The sequence below is a fragment of the Mus caroli genome, chromosome 10 (assembly GCF_900094665.2).
Source record: "Mus caroli chromosome 10, CAROLI_EIJ_v1.1, whole genome shotgun sequence".
NCBI classification, from domain to species: Eukaryota; Metazoa; Chordata; class Mammalia; order Rodentia; family Muridae; genus Mus; species Mus caroli.
The window spans coordinates 44,622,245-44,644,800 of NC_034579.1; the positions used below are offsets into that span (position 1 = coordinate 44,622,245).

General features: G+C 33.5%; 1 protein-coding gene across 5 annotated transcripts in view; it reads right to left on the bottom strand.

The window, feature by feature from the left end:
• The window catches only part of Grik2 (glutamate ionotropic receptor kainate type subunit 2), a 676,604-nt gene that overhangs the window by 325,696 nt on the left and 328,352 nt on the right, over positions 1-22,556 (bottom strand). For all 5 annotated transcript variants that reach the window (XM_021173658.2, XM_029482440.1, XM_021173659.2 and 2 more), the window contains exon 8: positions 1,659-1,802. In XM_021173658.2, coding sequence (XP_021029317.1) covers positions 1,659-1,802 — 144 coding nt within the window. The remainder of the gene's footprint in view (positions 1-1,658; positions 1,803-22,556) is intronic.

A 22,556-nucleotide genomic window follows, 5' to 3' on the forward strand; every position in this document is an offset into this window, starting at 1 on the left:
AAAAAAAAAAAAAAAAAAAAAAAAAAAAAAAAAAGAACAGCAAAAGGAAACTAGGCAGAGAGCTGTAAAAACATAAGAGCCCAAATCGGACAAGCAATAAAAATTCTCTAACATACTCAAGTTTAAACTTCCTAGCAACCAAAGCAGAAAAGAAAAAAATGATGGCATTATAATATGCAGGGTTCATATTCTGGAATCATACAAGCTGCTCGTGATAAACAGACTCTGTTGGTATGGAAAACTGAAAAATTTCTCTTGTTGGTCCTCTTAAGAGGAATACTGTGATTTAGTGGACAAAGCTCTCAATTATACCCCACAATAAATACAGTGGGGAATGTCATATAGCTGTTTCTTTCAGGGCTTGCTGACACACATCACAGTCAGAATGCTCAAATGCTGAGTTCAGAAAAATCAATTCTTTCACTACAGAGACCTGTGATCTATGTACAGAGCTCTGAGAGTGCTGAGTGTTTTAAACAAGAAGTTAATGTAGACTGTGAAGAAACTAATAAAGATCATGTTCTTCAGGGAACATCAGTACCCCTGAGTTTGATATACATTAGAGAATGAAAATGCATGGAAACTTTAACAATATTGTGAGATTCCTATTCATGATCCTATTTGCATTTTTTATTCCATGATAAAATAGATGGTAAAGCTTAAGGCAATGATGAAAATTCTTAAGTGTACCAATGCCTGAGATTGTTTTAATAGCTAAAGACAATGGACCATGTAAACTTTTATCCATGAGGAATGTGCTAAGCAAACAAAGGACTTCCCTCCTTAGGAGGAAGAGAAAATTGCAAAAGAAAAAGATGTGTGTGCACATATGCGTGAGTGAGTAATTTTCCACTTGATTTTCCTACTTCAGGCTTGGTCAAAATCAAAAGAGACAATACATTGTCATAAGCATTACTCGATTACCCATTGTGAGGTAAATTTTGTACTTTGTGAATCCATACATTATTTTTATTTTCGCGTTTCAAAGTGATAGGAATTAAACTTGGCCCTCATATACACCCATCAAGCAGTCTGCCACTAAACTATATCCTGGTCCTTTTACATTCATTTTTAATATGTAATATACGTTAAACAATTGTACAGGTTGTTTCATATAGTTTTATGGATAAAATAGCTCTGTCACACATATTAATTTTAAATTTATTGTAGCCTAAATGACGCTCAAATTAAAACCACATTTCAGTTTATTGACTAAAATATAATAATTTTTATACATCTACATCTACTTAAATAAAATATAAGAAAAACAATTTTTCTAAAATAAGTCTAATATCATCAACCAGGCTCTTAATGGGTCATAGGCTGCATTTGTTTAGGTCATCACAGGCATGTTGATGGATATTGAACTCATTTATGACTAAAATAATACTTCTTATTTAGTTGTCTCTTTGTATTTGGTTTGTCCTGTTTGGTTGTTATCTCTGAAAGCTTGCATTTTTCTTAGGAAGAAATTGAGGGGATGCAAATCTGTGGAAGAGGAGATTTGGGGGTAGTGGGGATGAGTGTAGGGAAGGGAAACTGTAGTTAGCATATATTATATGAGAGAAGAATCTATCAAGAAAACAAGTTTCAGTTAAAAGATAAAATTGTGTGATAGCAGAACTGCACTGTCCTTATTCAGTCTTTTCTCGACTTACCTCTTTAATTAGGCTCATGAAGCGAGTCCCAAAGCGCCAGGGTTTGTGTCGATTGCATTGCAAGGAGCTGACTGTCATCTGGGGAAACTGTTGGACAGCCACAGACACAACGTGCACTGCATCATACATCAGAGCAGCATCAGTCTGGAAGCCAGAGAAAGGACATACATGTTCATAAAAGCACAGCATGCAGAAAATAATGGGATAAGAAATGTTAGAGAAAACACAATTTCCTCGATATTCTGTGGTTCTCTGAGATAAGGCACTGTGACCATATTACCACAGCTCTTTTAGAACAGTTGACCCATATGACCTTTCTCTCCTAACTCAGTACGACCCTTCTATTGCCTTTTAAGCTGGAAATATATAAAGACACTTTATTGGTCTTCTCACTTTATCTTGGTCTGTCTTACTCTGTCTCACCACACACATACAAGTATGTTGGATAAAATTGTGACATTTAGAATGATTATATATCTCACATATTATTTATAGAAGTAAACAGTTCTCCTGTGCAGAAGGAAGAAAAGAGATTTTTAAAAGAGAGTTACTTTTAAAAGCTTAAGATATAAGCCCAGATCTTGTCTTCAGTCTATTTTCAAATATCCATTCTCAGTCATGATGCATCATCCCACAGCCTGAATCTCAGTATATGTGTTAATCCCTTTTCAAGAACCTAAGCTTAATCTCTTATGCTGTTTTCTTCACTCAAAATTTCCATATCAATAAAAGTTCATTTGGTTTTGTAAGTAAAATGAATATGAATTTTACTTTTCAGCACCTGATCAAGTGACCTGTCACTTTGTGAGTCAATGATAAAAAATAATGCCTATAAAACTCAACAAACAAGAGGTTCAGTGACTATCAATCATTCTCTTAACAGAACTCTCTCACTATGTGTTTGGGATCTATGCCAGATCTCATACCTACAGGAGAGGGACACACTTGCAGGGGTAGTAGCAGTGAACTTTGAGCCATCTGTTTGGCATGCTTTAGAATAAAAGCATCTATTTCCTTTTCCCATTCACACAATTAGTGGGCTGTGAAATGAATTCCAAACTGAATAGGAACCCCGTAGATCATATTGTGTGTCACAATACAAGACAAAATGAGGTGACTTTATTTTTTGGTTCAGAAGGATGCTAAGAGTATTACCATAGGAAAAATAATATGGCTAAACAGCACACTGCAATATCAGAGCATAGGAGCAATCATTTTGACATTTTTAAGTCTTTGAGAAATGTAAATTCATATCAACAAACTTTGTCTTATAAATAACAAATGGTTAATTTTGCATACCATAATAGCCGCATGGTAGTAACTAGAAGAGTGAATTTGATACAGCATACCAAATATGACCTTGACAATTATACTGTTTGGTTGGATCTAAGTTAACATCTGATGAATTTATCACATATAAGGCAATTCTGGCCTGAGGAGTCATTACCAAGTTTGAAAAATGCATCTTTTCTAAAACATCATGAAATCTTAGACTATACACCTGCTGAGAAAGGCAGACAAAAGTGAAAGCTTTAGTGTATTACTGGCAGGCTAGTTTCACAGCATCATCACAGAAAAACACCTTACAGTATCAATTTTTCCTAAATTCAAACTCCATTTCCTGATGTAATGGTCAATATTGTCAACAGGGCTATACATTAAGTCTCCTAGGAGGTAGGCCTTGGGGCATTTTGTAAGGGAGGAGGCCATTTCTAACTGTGAAAGTAAACATAATCTGATTATCGAATCTTGGTGGGAACATCTCACAGGCTAGCACACTGAGCTGAATTTAAATAAAAGACAAGAGAGGACCACCATTCTCTCTCTTGCATACTGACTGCAGACACAGAAACAGTTGTCATATTTCTGTTACCTCTTTAGCCTCAAGATCTTATAACCATTAGCTAGAAGATACGCTTCCTTTCTTAAGTTGCTTTTGTCAAAAATTTTGTCAGAGTAATCAGAAAAAAAAAATGATGTATTAGAGTCTGGAATAAGAGTTAAAGTCATAAATAATAATAAAACTATTACCATTATTTTTTAATAGTATTTTAAAATTGGAATTCTATTAAGTATTTTTATTGTCTCTAATATAATAAAACTAGAAGGATAAAAACAAAAATTCTTTGGAAACCATACAAATTAACTCATTTTGAACAAACAGTGGATTGTGTTTGATAGAGCTCGTATTTCTAGCTGCATATGTAGCAGAAGATGGCCTAGTTGGCCATCACTGGGAAGAGAGGCCCCTTGGTATTGCAAACTTTATATGCCCCAGTACAAGGGAAAGCCAGGGTCAAGAAGTGGGAGTGGGTGGGTAGGGGAGCAGGGCTGAGGGAGGGTATAGGGAACTTTCAGGATAGCATTTGAAATGTATATAAAGAAAATATCTAATAAAAATATATAAAAATGAATGGGGGTGGAATAAAAAACAATTATTCTACTTAAAAATAAAGAATGTAAAATTTTCTTAAAACAAATAAAATAGAAACATAAAGAAAAACTATTGAGTACTATAATGATTATTTAGAGAAATCAATCCTATATTTTACAAAGAAAGTATTTGCACAAGCAACATAGTACTATATGTCAAGGAAATAGACTTATGACATCCAACCAAACTTTGCATCAGCAGAAAGAAAGACAAAATAAATAGTAGAGCTGAGATAAGCAAAATATAGACCTAGAAATGATAACTGGCACTTGGAACTGCTTTTCCTAGAAAACATTGTCTCTTTATATGGATATAAAATAAAACTAAATGCTGGATGATAGACTGCACTTTCTGCCTTCATTTTGGTTTTGTTTAAATTAATTTGAGTACTGTATGATAATTTCTCAAATAATATCTGACTACCTAATATACATTGGGTAGATGTGTCTGAGAGTAGAAAAAGAACTAATTTCATTACCTCCAGTCACCTTAGATTATATGAGAGTCTTACATCTCCAACTGCTTCCTAAATGAGAACTGTCTGTGATAGCAAAGCTATGGTCTAGAGCAGAACTGACCAGTTAATGAGGACCAGATCAAATCCCTTAAGAAATGGCACTAATAACAACCTCTTTAGACTATTTTATAGTAACAAAATTAGAAATAAATATTAATCATAGCTAGAAATAGACAGAAACTTCACCAGTAATGTGTAGATTAGGTAAATAGGTAGGTAGATGAGAGATAGATAGATTGATAGATAGATAGATAGATAGATAGATAGATAGATAGATAGATAGATTAGATAGATAATAGATAGATATGATATATAGATGACATATATCATATCTATATATGATATATATCATATATAATCATAACATATCATACATATATTTTGACCTCCTTTCCCACTGCCTTCTATACTTAAAAATAAAGCACATGTTTTAGCACATGTAAGTACAATAGATATGTAATTAGTGGAGCTCTTATTCATTCCTCATTTCATTGTTCCTTATCAAATATCTTTTTTAATACTACTCATCTCCTGGAAATATTGAAATAGATGCCTGAGAAAATCCCATTGGAACTAATATTTTGTTGGTCATTTTTGTCATTTTCTAGTCAAAAACAAAAATGGTCTAATTAGAAACTGATTTATAATACACTGAAAAGAAAAGATTTCAAAAAAATAAAACTAAGAAGTTTTTATGTTGAATAATTATAAAAGAGACAGTGGAGGCTTAAGTAAAACCAAAGCTTTACTGACACCACAGAAATAAGATGGCTGATCAAGATGATAACTTACGATTGGGCATCTTAACAGTACTGAAACATAAGGAACTGGAAAGATGGCTGTTTTGTCACCATATGAACTTGTGTGGTTCATTTAAACAACAGAATACTACTTGGGTATCAAGAATGAGAACATCATGAGTTTTGTAGGCAAATGGATAGAACTAGAAAATATTCTGAGTGAGGTAACTCAGATCCAAGGACATGCATGGTACGTACTCACTAATAAGTGGATATTAGCCAAAAAATACAGAATATGCAAGATACAATCCATAGAACTGAAGAAGATTAAAAATGTGAAAGGCCCAAGTGAGGATGTCTCAGTCACACTTGGGAGGGAGAAGAAAGCAATCACAGGAGGCAGAGGGAGGGAGAGAACTGGATGGAACAGGATAGGTGGAGGGGAAAAGGGGAACATAATCAGGCATTGGGGGTGATCAGGAGTAAAGGCCTGAGGCCGAAAGAATAAAACAGGAAACCTCAGGAGGTAGAAGGTGGGGGACCATCTAGGATGTACCAGAGACCTGGGAGGAGAGAGACTCTCAGGACTCAAAAGGAGGGACTTTAAATGAAATGCCCTACAGTGGGAAGAGGAAACTTGTAGAGTCAATTTTCAGTAAAAAGATAAGATATCAAGTAGAGTTATGGGGTTGTCATCCCAAGGTCAAAAAACTCTTACCAAAAATTATTTCTGTCTAAAAGATCTTCAGGGAGAAGACCCTGAGGGAAAGGAGGTCCAGTGACAGGCCCAAATTCAGAGCCAGCTCAAGGAGAGGCTCCAAGTTTTGACACTATTACTGATTCTATGGTATGCTTACATACAAGAGCATAGTATGGCTGTCCTCCCAAAGGCCCAATAAGCAGCTGAAAGCGTCAGATGCAGATACTTACACCCAACCAAAGGACAGAAGCTGGGGACCCATGTGTTCTAATTAGGGCAAAGCTGGAAGAACCTGAGTCAGAGGGCTACCTCATAGAAAGACTAACAGTCTCAGTCTCAACTAACCTGTAGACCCTTGATCTCTCAGAAAATGAGCCACCAACCAGCTGGTCTGCGGCCCCCAGGCACATACAGCAGAGGACTGCCTGGTCTGGCCTCAGTGAGACAAGATGCACCTAAAAGACTTGTGGTCCCAGGAAGTACGGAGGTCTAGTGGGGTGAGGGAGGGGGTGAGGGTGGGAACATCATCTTGGAGGAGGGGAGAAGGTATGGGATGAGGAACAGTCAGAGGGCAGACAAGGAGGGGGATAAGGACTGAACTGTGAAATAAGATAAAATAATAATAATAATTAAATATTCTCAGAACAAAATATCTTCAACTGCTAAATTTTACCACAAATTCAAAAAGAGATGAAAAGACTTCCAAAATCCTATTCTTAAGTCAAAACTACCCAGATATAAAAAGAATACAGTCAATGCATATCAACAATTGTAAGCCAAGATGACTGATGAACAAAGACAAATAAATCCTCAAGAAAATATTAGTAATCCAAGTTTTTTAGTATAAATAGTACACTAAAAATATTAAAGATGAGTTTAGAGAATTACATTATGATACTCAATTGGTAAAGCATCATGGAGAATGATAACCAGCATTTACCTTTGGCCTCTGCATGCATCTGCATGATCATGTACATAACACACACACACACATTTTTTTTTTCAACATAATCTAGATGACTTTACTTCAGTATTTCAAGTATTTGTGACAATGGTTGAATGTACACTGTTCAATAAACAGGATATCATTCTATAACACACCAACAGAGAAATGACAAAAGCCATGGTAGTCTTAACAGAAACAGAACTCACACGTGATAAAAATTAACATTATTTATGATCAAAATGCTAAATGATTTACTTATGATTAACAGAGTTCAAAGTAGCAACGTATATTTATTTATAAAACAACAACAGCTTACAACATACTTAATGCTGGAAAACTGACAGTGATGCCTTAAGATGCAGCAAGATAAGGATGTCCACTTTTGTCAGTTTTACCCAAGATGATAATAGAAGTAATACCCAGAGCAATTATGTAAGACAATGAAATAAATGGCATCTAAATTGGAAGAAAAACAGGAAAATTGTCACTATTTACAGATGACATAATCTTATATATAGAAACACATCATTAAAACACTATTAGAATTAATAAACTAATTCCGCAGAGCAGCAGGGTATAAAATCAACATCAAAATAAATTGCAGTGCATATGCCAATACTGAGTTATCTGAGTTAGGATTCAGCAAAGCAGTCCTAATTAAAACAGTCACAATTTAAAATAAAATGCATACAATTATATTTAAGTTAACAGGATAAACATCTACAATATAGCTATACATTTGCTGGAATACGTTAATAAATACACAAATGAGTGGAAGAGCACCTGGGTTCATAGATTAGAAGAGTTAATATTGCTAAAATTTCTATAACACACAAAGTGAATGATAGAATCAAGATAATCCCTATCAAATTACCAATGTATTTCTTCAAAGATGAAACAAGTAAACACTATAATGTGTGTGGAACTATAAAAGACCCTGAATTTCCAAACAGTGTTGGGTCAAAAGAATACAGTAAGAGGTCTTAAACAAGCTGATTACAAAATGCACTATAAAAATAGCATGACAATGACATCAAAAAATAGCCATACCCACAAATGGGATGAAATAGAGGAGGAAAGCTAGACATTTGCAGTCAACTCAGTTTTTTCTCTTTTTGTTTCGTTATTTTACTTTATTCTTTAATCGTTTTTTACAGTTCAGTCTTCATCCCCCTTTTGTCTGTCCCCAACTGCTCCTCATCCCATACCCCCTCCTCCAGCCAGTCTCCTAGAGGATGTCCCCACTCCATCTCCCACTCCACTAGACCTCCCCACTCCCTGGGGCCTCAAGTCTCTAGAGAGTTAGTTGTATCTTTTCTCACTGACTTTTGACAAAGGTAGAACTATGGGCAATGAAGAAATTATAAACACTTCAATAAATGTTGCTAGCATATGGATAGCCATTCATAAGGTGAAAATAGAAGCCCTCCCCTCACTGGTTACATTAAACTACTAAAAGAAACAGTAGTGATAAGTCCATTTGAATGAATAACATTAAAAGAAGAGACAAAAGTAAAAACGCATAAGTGAAATTATATAAAACTAAAAAAAATGTTTTTTGTTCATTGAAGAAAACTAATAAAATAACACTTCCTTACAGCAATGGAAACAATGCCCTATAGATAGGAAGAAGTGAATAGCCAGCTATGGATCTGAAAGGAAATGTATGGGTACATTCAAACACTTAAGAATGTGTGTGTGTGTATGTGTGTGTGTGTGTGTGTGAGTGTGTGTGTGAGTGTGTGTGTGTGTGTGTGTGCTGGGATGGGGGAAGGAGGTAGATAGCAACACTGTTTAAAGCTTGGTGATAGACCTTAGTAGATATCTGTAAAAGAACTATAGATCTACTTAGATCTAGACGTGTCCTCAATAGGTACCTCAAAATTTTGGAATTTCCTAAATTATCAGATGAATAGAAATCAGAGTGACAATGGCATGTCACAATTTACAGTAAGAGCAGATACTCTCCAAAATAAATTATAAAAGGTTCTGGCAAAGACAATGAGAAAATAAAGATCTTACACACTGTTGGTGACATTTAACTTTGTATGATACTGTGAAGCACAGAAGAAAGTCTCACAAAGGTTAAAAACAGAGCCATGATTTGATTCAGCAATAATTTATATTTTGGGAGTTCTGATGAAATCTAAACACTTATGACTCTGTTATTCTTTGAAATTTATCCTCTGACATAGAATTGAAATTAATTATAATTTTGTTTCTAACTTGATTTTCATTATATGTTATATCAACCCTAAAGAGTAATTCCAAGTTAAAAAATATAATTTTTAAAATTATGCAATTGCATATAAACTACTTTCTTACTAAACCATTTACTAAATCCACATGATTTAGCTAGAAAAACTCAGAAATACGTGTGCCCTGAACATTTAAGTACAATCACATACATGTGTACAAGTATGTATGGTGGTCATGTTTATTTGAAAGTAAAACAACTGTAGGAACGGGATTCATGCCAGAAGAAGGAAGCATCATTAGAATATTCTATTTCAGAAGAAGTAGACATTATGAAGTTAAATATTAAGACCAATAGTATGATATTGTGAAGCACAGAAGAAAGTCTCACAAAGGTTAACAATAGAGCCATGATTTGATCCAGCAAACTCAGAAATCCACCTGTCTCTGCCTCCAGAGTGCTGGGATTAGAGGCGTGTGCCACCATGCCCGGCTGAGTTTTTTGGTTTTTTTTGTTTTGTTTTGTTTTGTTTTGTTTTGTTTTTTGTTGTTGGTTTTTTTATCTTGTCTTATTTTAACTTGTTATGCTGTGTTTAGTTAATATCTCTGGGAGGCCTCTTACCCTTCCCCTTCCCCCCCGAAGGGAACCCGAGGAGTAGATCTTGGAGAGGAAGGAGGTTGGGGGAGGACTGAGAAGAGTAAATGGAAAAGAAATAGCAGTTGGGAATGTTGAGACAAGAATAAAAAGGAAAAAGTGCAATATGATCCAAAAACTGTAATTCACCTTAGATAACCTTTTAACATGAGTGTCTTGGAATGATCATAATATACCCTTGCAGAGCTCATCAATATGAGATCATTTCAATTTTTCTTTTTCTTCAAGTGGTAAAATGAGGGGTAAGGAACACTTAGATCTCGAGCAATGAAATTTCGAAGCTTCAACTATTCTGTATGAACTCACCACCAGGACAATAAATGGTGGCTCTTTGCTGAAAAACAGAAGCCTACTTCCTGGACATCGTTTCTATTTTCTGAGTTATCTTTTGCTCATTTTAATAAAATCCAACTCTGCATCAAATGTTTCAAAAGCATAATGTTCTAAATATTCACTCATATTTCAAACATATCCTGACATAAGATATAATAAAAATGTTTTGAACATCTAAGATATTTGTATAGACAGATTTTATTTATGGAAAGACTGCTTCACTAAGCAGCAAATTCCAGACAGATCTATGTTTGATCTAAAAGTTTTTCTTATTCTGGTTGTAATTATATTAAATCTTTTTCTAAAGTAATGAAAATAAACACATTAAGATAGTTATCTGCCCCCAAAATTAAACCACATATTTGGCTTTGTATTAATGATGAAGTTAAGACAAAAAAACCTTCTGACATACATACATGGAAGAAAACACAGAAAAAGGTCTAAATTATACCAAAGAATCCTTTTAGCAAAACTTTATCAAAATATTTTTACTCTTGGTGGCTGTGGCATTTGTGTCCTAGAAGTAATGGTCAGGTGGCATATACCTTTAATGACAGCACTCAAGAAGCAAAGGAAGGGCGACTGTTATAAGTTCCAGGCCAGCCTGTTTTACAAGGTAAGTTCCAAGGCAGCCAGAGCTATATAAAAACATGTATCAAATAAATAAACAAATGTCAACATTAATAAAAATGAGGCATAGTATTTTTTCTAATTCTTAAAACTTATAATTTCATAAGAATCTATCTCTCTCTCTCTCTCTCTCTCTCTCTTTCTCTCTCTCTCTCTCTCTCTCTCTCTCTGTGTGTGTGTTTTCCCATTAATGTTCTTGGTTTGGACTAAAACTTTACAATGTAATGAATGTTCTATAGGATATACTTGAATTACTCAATTGTTTTTAGTTACTTGTTGGACCACACTCACCACACACCACACTAACATTGTAGTGCCACACATATGCTGTCATGTATATAGTAAGTGTTTAATCACATTTCTAAGAATAAATACATATGTTCTGCCAAAACATTTGCTTTAGCAGTAAAAGAAATAGGTCTTGGGCAACTCTGAATAACGATCACACTCTGGCACTTCTCTAGAATACATGACCTCCCAAAGGTACCTTGAACCAAATCTGCCAGCAACTCCAACCTGGAAGGAATTTGAATGCAGTCTCTGTCCCAGTTCCAAATGAATTTATAGTAACAGTTCTGTGAACACATTTATCTTTCCATTAAATGAGTGTAGGCAGGTCCCCTCTGAGTTCTGAAGCTAAGCTGGCAGGTGGCAGATCCATTCTGGAACTCCTACGTTTCAGATTTTGCTCATTTCTGAACTTCCATCAGAGGTACAATGCACAGTACAAAAAGATGTTTGGCCCAGTAAATGGAAGATAAGTCTACAGATTCTGATTCTTTCGTTGACTTGGCCTCTTAACTGAAACAAATAATCAAAATTTAAAGTAATACCTTTTGCTTTGTTTCCTAATTTTTAATGAAATATTTTTTAAAAGCCTTTACAAACCACTGATCATGGGTAAAAAATAATTACTTTAAAAATTCAATAGTTGCAATTAAAAAGTAATTGTATATGCTTTTTTTTCAACTAGAAGACATGAATATTAATTTTGATGGATAAAGGGAAGGGTATTGGGACCGGATTCTTCTCGGCACAGTCAGCAGGATTTGAAATGGGACTCTCTGATAACAGAAGGATGCACACAGGAAGGGTAAACTCTCAGCTTGCACACTATGCCCAGGCCCCTGACCTTCATAATGCTAGTACATGATGCCTGATAACTGAAGTGAATGATGAGAGCTGCCCTCGGAACCAATCAGGAACCAATTGTGAAACAATTCTCCAATAACTCTGCAGCTGCCATTGTGTGCTCTGCTGCCAGCTCTTTGTCCCACTCTGAAAAAGAGTTCTTTACCCGCAGCTGTGTGGCCCACATGGGCTACATGAGGTAATAATACATTAAAGTAGTTTGCATAGCTTTTGGCACATGGTATATAGCAGGTGTTGTCAGATAGTGTTGGTAATCGCCAGAAGACTGGTAATCTCTTCAAGGTGGACAGGATCCCAAATCAGGAGCCTGTTTAAAAAGTACAATGTTGCAACTTTTCTGCATATGTGATAGGCCTAAATGGGGAATAGGGATATGTTCTTCAAGAGAACAAAATAGGGTGTGTAAAGAGAAGAACAGAAGGGCATTGTAATTGGAACTTCATTTCTATAAAATGAAGTATATCCCTGATGGTATAATCAATTGAAATGATAGCTAAAAAAATTCGTAAAGTCCGTGGTTTTCTCTCAAATTTAGAAATTATGAATAAAGATACACATTCTGCCTGATAAGCATATATAAGTATATGTATATATGTATTAATATATACAGTAGCATATAGTAATATATACAGTAATATCTATTACTATATACTAATCTTAAGCATCAAGTTGGGCAAATAACTTCATACCAGCAGTGCAACCCTGGTCAAGTGTGACTCAGTATACTGACAGGGAATCAATTAGTTTGAGTTAAGGTGTCTGCTCTGGTTTTATTTCTTTTGCTGTGATAAAACCTTTGGAAAAGCAATTTAGGTTAGAAAGGGTTTATTCATCTTACAATTTCAGGTGGTATCCATATTTTCAGGAAAGACATAGAGGTAGGTACTAAAGACCATTGATCGTATTGCATCCATAGCCATGTGTTTACTTAACAATCTTTCATATCAACATTTTATAAACATTTGGAAATTAGGAAATGCCACTTATTTTTTTCACACAAGTTTTTTCCTATTCAGTCCTCAACAACAAAATCTGTTCATCTGTGTGTTGAAGTTTCTTAACTTTTCTATTCTGAGCACAGTTGAACATCTTGTCTACATTAAAACCTTTCTAGCCCCTGATGCTAAGAGAGATAGTAGTATATAATCTTTACTATCATTCTAGTATTCCAGTATTTTCCATTCTCTCACACACTTTGATGTATCATCTAAGCAATGATATCTCTGTATTACAGTCTGTATTACAAATATGTGGAATTAAAGTATATTCCAGAAGTATTTTTTAAATGGCCATTGAAAACAACCTTGGTATCCACGAAGGTTAAAAAAGACAAGAGTCAATATAAGAACACATAAAAATAAAAAGAGGGAAATAATAAAACAGATAAGGTCTCATGGCCAAATTGATGACTAAAAAAAAGAAAAAAGAAAATTCAGATTTATGCAATCTCTGACAATCATGTGAAAAGTATAGGCCTGCATGGTAGTACTTACTTGTTGAGCACTGGTAACAACTGATCCATTTATTTGGTGCTACTTTGAATTCACATATTTGAGTAACTCTCTCTAAACCAACACCTTCTTATTCAAACTACAAGTGAAATGATATCCAGTTTATGTTGAGCTTGTTCTGATTAATTGGTAAAATACAGACTAAAGTATGATTTTTACTTAGTTGAATAATAATTAGTATTTAATACATAAGTATATATGAATAATATGTAAATATATTTATATGCACCATACCTATGTGTAATATGGGATAAAAAGAAGAAAAAGGCATTTCGTGACTCTTTATGGTTATACATTTTGGAGTTTTCATTCTTTAAAATATGTATTGGATGCCACTATCATTAACAAGACATAAGGTTATTTTAGAGAGTTTTTAGAGTTTTATAAGTAGTAAAATGCAGTGCATGAGGTTTAAACTTAGAATCATTAACATTTTACAATATGGCACTTCTGAATTCTAAGAATTGCTATTAATATTGTAATGGTAATTCCTTCTGACAATATTTAAATGTGCTGTTCTGAAGCAGAAACTCCTGTGTGCTGTTTTTGTTTTGCCATAATTTCTACATAGGTTTAAACATTTGTGTATGGATTCCAAACTATTTAGATGTTTTTCAAATACCATGTGGAAAACTCTTCATTTTAAGAAAGAAATGATTCAGAGACAGCTGCATAGCAGGTTACAAAATGCCACCAGATTTTCAATTAAAAATTCCATTAAACTAATGTAATTATTCTTACCTAATTAAATCTTTTCCCACTAAAAGAAGTCCATTGAGATATCTTTTTCTCTTTTAAATTGTTCCATAAAGCTCTTACCAATGTCTACAAACCATACAATATCGATAGTGTTGTTAATGAACTCTCCAGCAACAATACTCTAGTCTTAATCATTTAGATCCTGTTAAATCTTGTCTGATATTTACTACATTTGGAACTGCTATTGATCTTGAGAAGAATCAATATCAAGGGGAAGTATTTCTGCACTATCTGCTGGCCTCCAATACATTTAATTATCTTTATATTTGCGGCTCAGATTACCTTTTTGCACTTAAGAAATGTATATTCATAAATATTGTTTATACTTAATGGTTTTAAAATCATGAATTATGATTGATTTTTCTCATTTAACAGAGTTTGATTATAAGTTGACATCTGGGAATATTCAACAACTAAACTATGTGTGCATATTCTTAAAACATCATGAAAACACTAATTCCAAATAGCAACAATGATTGATAACTTAAAGCCTTTAATATAACCTGTTCATAGCAAAGTTAAAATTACAATAAGGACCTACTGAAGGTATATTTTTGAACAAAGTTATATGAAAAAATAATACTACCATGCATGCTTTCTTCTCCCTACTGTTTTATGTTTATTATTTACTTAATTATCTGCATAGTAACTTCTCATAAAAATGAAAAAATAAAAAAAATATTTAATCAGCTTGTGGACTATGGCCTAATAATCTTTAAATATCTTGTTATTTGTGAATATTTTCATCTTTCAAAAAAGTGGTCTTCCTCAAAGTTGTTGCCAGGTAGTCAGATATCTATCAGTAGGTCATTATTATGATACTAATTAAATGAAAGCATTGAGTATGTTAAAAAGGAATAATATCAGTTTAAATTATATAAAGACATTCACAGAAAAAATAGCGACTGGGATATACCTCAGTGCTTGAAGAATTGCCTAGAATATGTCATAACCTCAGTCAGTACAAACTTCAAAATTATGCTGATTCATTATTGCCTTAATGCTACAGAGAAATGTCTTGGGCTTGCTTATTCTAAGGCTACTTCAATATTTTACTAAATTGTATTAAACTTATCTCCATTGTCTCTATAAGCTTCCTTGACTGCTTGGTTCACTATCACAAGACTCATGTTTTTAGTGTGTTGTTGACAACAGTTATGATAATGTACTATATGAAAACAGAGACACCAAAGATGATTTGGCACATGCCTCCAAAAAACCTATTCTTCATATGACATAAAATAAAAGTTAAAACAGGGAATATCTAATTTCATTTAGACTGATATCTATCAGAGTTGAAGAATAGTTGTTTGGAAGACTTATCTATTAACATCTTTAACTTTAAAAAATAAAAGCAAAAATTAATAAAGCTAAATTTAGAAAGACTTACTGAGGTAAAAAGTCAATCCATAATCCTTACTAGTATTAATAAAGATTGCATTAACTAATTTACATATTATAATCTATGATTTTAGTATCTTAAGGTAAATGAACAAAATTTTCATGCTTTCCACTATGATCATTAAGAAAAATAAAATCATATAATACTTCCAAAACAAAAACTCACCTGCCACAATGCTCTTTTATGCAGAAAATATAATAAAATGGCAATAATCAATTTAGATTTAGTACTTAACTCTTGATATTCATTCACTTAATTTTTATACTTGCTTGGGAAAAACATAAATGATAAACAAAAACAGAAAATTATTTCATTACAGGTATTTTATCCAATATTTTGTGCTAATGGAAAAATGAACTGTAAGTAAATAAAGAGCAGGAGGTAAGAGTAATGGAACTTTACTTGTTAGGAAAAATGAATAATGCCATAGTCTAATTTTCCTAACTGAAAAACAACAGCCATAATAAAATCCAATAAACATTTGTACCAACTCAAATTATGGTGTGACACTAGTCAATGCAATGGCTTTTGAATGATTCCCAGAGTGTCATGACTCAGGTTAAATTTTTCATCATGGCTTTGTATGCATAAAGACCTTTATTTCTCTATACCATATCTATTTTCCAATGTTCTCTCCCTTTTCCATCTATTAATCTTAGTAACCCAGGGTGCCTTCATTATCCTACAATTTGAAACCTATACTGTTGAAAACATAACAGCCACCCTATGTTAAATGTCTAATACAATTAAACTCATATCTATCTTGGAGCTTCAGGCTATGTTTATACATGTCAGCACGGATTCAGTCAGGAGCCTAGCATAACTGTCCATTGAGTGGCTCCACCCAGCAGCTGTCAGGAACAGATGCAGAGACCCACAGCCAAACATTGATAGATAGAGATAGAGATAGAGAGATAGAGAGATAGAGAGATAGAGAGATAGAGAGAGAGAGAGAGAGAGAGAGAGAGAGATAGAGATAGAGATAGAGATAGAGATAGAGATAGAGATAGAGATAGAGATAGAGATAGAGATAGAGATAGAGATAGAGATAAAGATAGAGATATATGGTTCACCCGGTTCTTGTCTTTCCTTATCTGGATTACATTACTTGACCTCTTTCTGTTTCACCCATGTTGTCAATTATTCCAATATTGTCTCTTCTTTAAAGGAGAATCATCCATTGTGCCCATATACTTCTTTATGAGTTCATATATTGGTGGATATTCGTGCTAATTGAATATATTAACTATTACGAGATGCACATGACAGCTCAGATATCTCCTTGACATTCTGCATGTCTTTTGACTTCACACCTAGAGGCAAAATTGCTGAATCTGTTCGAGAGGATTGTTTGCTTTCTAATGAGTTTAAAGTCATCTAGCATTTTTGAAATTGAGGTATTCTTTTCATATGTACAAAAAATACAATTCCATCAAAATCAACCGTATCACTTTCTAAAAAAATAAAGTTTCAATGAATATATAAAGAAATTCAAATCAGTTTTACTGATTTATAAATAAAGAGTTACATAGTAGCATGCATCTTATTAACCCTATTTCAAGACAGGACACAGTTGAAAGTTCATTGAGTACGAGATTAATTTCTGTTTTGTAGAGAGGGAGAACATAAGTCAATTGTCAGAAGACAATGACTCTTTATCAAATGACTTCTCTATAGAACATGTATGGCTTATGTGAGACAGATTAATATTAAATGAGAAAAAAATGATATATTAAACCTTAAAGCTTTTGTAAATAGAAACTTAAAAGCAGTATATAAATGAAACAGCAATTTGAACTAATTAATTCATTTTACCATTCTTCAAAGAAATGTGTCAGCTCTAAAGGCTCTATACAATGTGTCTAACTCTGTAAGCATTTGTATCTAGATAATATTCCATTATCATATTCACAATAGCATTTAAATTCAAAAAGAAATAAATACAAAAGACAAATAGTACATAGGCATTCAGCACCCAGCTGTTCTATACTAGATATTGTGCTAATGCTGAAGACACAGGCATAACCAGAACAGACATAGCACATGTCCTCATGAAGCTCATTGCTTAGAAAATGTTCATTATTCAGTGAAATTTAGCATGCTGAATACTAAATAGAAAAGGGGTAAAAGATACTATAACAAGCACACACCAGAAACATTAATGAAGCTTGAATAATACATAAAAGGCAAAAACAACCATATTGACACCTGTGTTTTCAAATGTGGAAAAAAACAACTAAAATGCAAAATCAAAAATGGAGAAAACCTCAGTAAACTCTAAACTAATCTCAGGAAGATAAATGTTTAATTCTAGAGAGGTTTGAAAGTAGGCTTCATTGTGAACTGTTCACTGAGTGCTCCTCAAGGGAGCAATGGTGCAAAATGAGGAATTTTCATTATCACCCAGGTTTGTAGATAGAGTCAGTCAGCTATCATAGTCATTGAGGGTACATAAGGTAGATACATGATATCAGAGGTGTGAGTATTATCCATTGCTATTCATCTCCTTGCTTCTTAAAACTTTTCTTCTGTGAGCACACATATGCACAGTGTGGTTATGTTTTCCTCTACTTTAAGAATGTCCACATGTGACCGATTGTTTTATCTGCATTTGTAGACATGGTGTTGCCAGAATAACAGTGATACTTTTAACATTCCATTAAGCTTTTCATGTAGAGGCAGCTATCAAGTGGATTAAGTACCTAGGCCTGAGGTAGAAATCTGAAAAACTTAGCTGGTATGGAACTAAGACATAGAGGCAAATATACTCAGGAGAAAGAAATCTGATTAGTCATTGTCATACAAGCTGATAACGGATAGAAGGACGTGATGTGTGGTGGTGAATACAGGACAGCAGGTGACAGTGGTCTTGGCAATTCCAGGTTTAGGAACTGTAATTTGTCAGCTTTTCTGAATGTTGCTTCAAGACGAATGGTTTTCTCTCTATCAAACCAGACAACTAAGTTGCTTTTAGTTTTAAACTTGTCAAGTACGTAAACTCTGGCTCTTTTTAAATTCTGACAACAAAGTTGTGGCTTTTTAATTTACAGAGTCTGGTAAAAAAACACAAACTCTTGGCTTTCTAGTCAAACATTAAACTGGCTAAAAAAAAAAAAAAGTCCTGAATAACTGTTTAAGTGACAGATACATGAATTATCCCTTAGGAAAAAAAAATTAAGTTTTCATCAGGTTTATAAGAATTAGATAAAAATGTTCTATTTTGCACAGATTTACCTATATTTATATTCATCTATATTTCAAAAATCTTATGTGATTAAAAAAAAACAACAAAAATAAGACAAATTCCATGAATTCCAAGGAGTTGCAAGGTAACAGTTTCTTTGGAGATTAAAATATTCTGTCCTGCACAGAATGTCTTTAAGCATGGATATAAACACCCCCAAATATGTCCAGGAAGTCTCTGCTGCCTGGAACAGGTTTAGCCCAACTGAGTCACTTAGAAGTGATGTTCTATAACAGTTGATCTGCCTGCAGGCTATGAGTGTGCTCCAGATTCCTAGAAATTATTTTCACTTGTGCTATATGGGTTTTGGTATTGCTTCTGCCTTTGATTCATTTCTGCTACTATATGCAACCTCTTCCCATATACTCATAAGTAACTCTGATAAAATTCATCATTCCTCACATTGGACTTTGCTGATATCTATACTTTGGTGTGTTGTGGCTCACGACTGGGGTGAGTAGATATATAGGGCCTCCCCAGGACAAGTTTTGATACATAACATTTATAGAAGTAGATATCAAGAATTCCTTAAAGAAGATTTTAATTGTTTGAGTAAATTTAATTTTATAATAAGATGCTAACATCCTTACAGTAAGGGAAATTTGGAGAAGAAATGTGTATTTTCTAAGCTACATAAACTTTTATGGAACATTCAGTCTGCCAGTTAGTTTGTGTTGTGTGATTTGAGGCTAACCAATAATAGAGAGGGAATAAATAAAATCAATTTTTCATTTCTAGAAATTTCAGATACCAAGCTATTTTCAGGGCTGAGTGAATTAGGACAATTACACCAGCTCAGTGCTCTGGTGTCAAGGGAATCACTGAGTTGTTAAAAACAAATTCAGCTACTCTAGAGTCCTTACCACACTGTCACTGAATCAAAGCAATGGGGACAGCCTCTGTGATTTCCTGCCAGGTCCTGGATCAGTACGTTGTCTGTTTGTCATCTCCTGCTCCTTTGGAGTTTGGCCTTGATGTTCTTTGAAACATTATTTCATTTGTATATGAACATCTTCAAGGAATACCCAGCATGATTTGTCCTGGAACAGCAGCCCTAGTAGACAGCTCTGGGATTTCCAGCTGCTGCCAAGGCTACTCAGTCTCATTCTAACGGCTGTGGAGGAAAAGCTAGATCTTTATATCTAATGACTTACATGAAAATAATTTTCCCATCAGAATAATTACATGATCTAGGAATGATATAACATGTACTGGTAACACTATACTTTTACAATCACTTTAGATTGCTTCTAGTTTAAATGCATATATATCTAAAACTGGCACACATGACAAACACACTTTTTAACTATATGTTAACTAGATAAAAAATGTATAATTTAGTGTCTTGAATTTGATCAAATTTTAAGCCCTGTTGTTTGAATCATATACATATTGATAAAACTGTACAGTAGAAGTCTTTTATGAAAACCAGAAAGGGAAACCCTTCTTGTCACTCAGAATCAGTAGAAAGTAAGAGTTCATGACCATGGCACTCACTCTCATTTGGATTAGGAAAACCTATTTTTTGAAAATGGGTATTATAGGGCAATTTGTCCATTTGGTTTTATTACAAATACAACAGTAAAATATTTTGGTCAGGAGCATTTTTCCAATAAGTTTGAAAATATGAGTATGTTATCAGATAATACAATTGAAAAATAGATAAATTTAATTCTATGGAGTTCAGTAAACTTTATAATCAGAAAAAAAATTGTTTGGGAAATGATAGAGAGGCTTAAAAACATAAACAACAGAGGTAGACAAATCTCATGTCATGAACTTTTAGGGAATTAAAAGGACTATACTTTAAATACATAATTAGGCTCATGACATTTTCCTACAGAGAACCTATAGCACAAATAGTTGCTGCTTGAATTTAAAAAAAAAAAAGTAAGAAGGAGGAAGGAAGGAAGGAAGGAAGGAAGGAAGGAAGGAAGGAAGGAAAGATGAACTTGCTAGAGTCTGACAGCCATAAATAAACTAATTTATCTTTTTGCCTTTATCAATGGACAGCTAGAGACATAACTAAAATCACTGCAGAAGATCCACACTATTTCAGTTTGTAGCCATGGGATATGACACTGGGGCACTGAGAGAAGCCTGTATGCAGATATGATTGACACAATTAATATGTGGCGAACAGTCCTCCATCTCCTTTTTCTAGGTATAAAATAGAAGCAGTAATCTCTCTCCTATTTCCTGTACAAGTTTATAATAGGAAGATACAGTATATGTTATGAATTCTACTCACCCAAAAATTCCTATTGATTTGCTATGCGAATAAAGATAATTTAGGCTTCACATAGTATGACTTCTAAAATTAAAATATTTTCCCAGTGCCAAGGAAAACATAATTTTGTACCTTAAATTTCAGAATTTTTAATACATAATACATTTGCATTAATAGCATATTTAAATTATTAATTCTTCTTTAAATAATAGAAAAGTTAGCAAAAACGCAAATGTTAAATATGAAAACATTAGTTATTCAACTAAAGATTCAAGTGAAAGAGGTATATAACTGTCAAGTAAAAAGACCAAGATATGTTTATAATATTTGGTATACATAAATGAAATCCCCCCCTTGTCATGCATCATTTATTGGGGAAAATGGGCAATTCTGTCAAAACACAAACAAATACAGAGCTTATCATAGTTAATAACCTCACAGGAAAATTGATAGACTAACTATATAAAATATAATTATATTTATATATTTCTTCTCATATATCTTTCATTACATGTGTATTTGTGTGTGTGTGTGTGCTTGTGTGTATGTGTATGTTTGTTTAACAACTAAATAAATAGCAACCATGGATTTGAGAGATGGCAAGGGATGTTCATGTAAGGATTTAAAGAAAAATAAGAGAAACGGGGAAATGGTATAATTATAATTCAGTTATTAAAAATAATTTTCAGAAACACTGAACCTGTTAGAAAAAAAGCAAAAAAGATAGCTTTCAAGATGCTTAGGTTGGCAAGAACTGTTTTAAACAAGAAAAGCAGCATTTGAACTAACCACACGTATCAATATAGGAGACTCCATGAAAATGGAGTGCCTAGACATCAAAAGAAACCATCAGCAGGGTTAAGATCATGAAAGAAAATATTTTTTAGTTATACCTGAGACAATGGGCTAGTCTCTAAAACTTAAAAAATATTTGTTGAAATTAAATACTAAGGTAATGAAACTGCCAATCAACAAATTGGCAATTAAACTAAACAAATAAAAATGAAAACAAAATTGCCCAAGGACTACTGAAGAAGTGTTCAATATCCCTACTTATAATGAAATACAAACTACAACTACTTTGCGATAATACCATACCCCAGTCAGAATGGCTATCACCAGCCATCCTGACAATAACTGTGGAGAATATGTGAAGAGAAAGAACCCATACTCACTGTTGATATGAGTGTAAATTATTACAGCCATTGGGAAAATCAATTTGGATATTTTACAGCATTAAAAATAATAATTATATGATATAGCTATTTCACTCCTGAATATATATATTTAGAACTACATCTCTGTAAAATAGAAATATTTGTTTATTGTTGCTTTTATCAATATAGGAAAAGTTTTGAATCAACATTATTGTCTAATAGATGAACATGTAATAAAGTTTGGATATTCATATACATAGATATATTCATACAATAGATTCAGTTCTAAAAA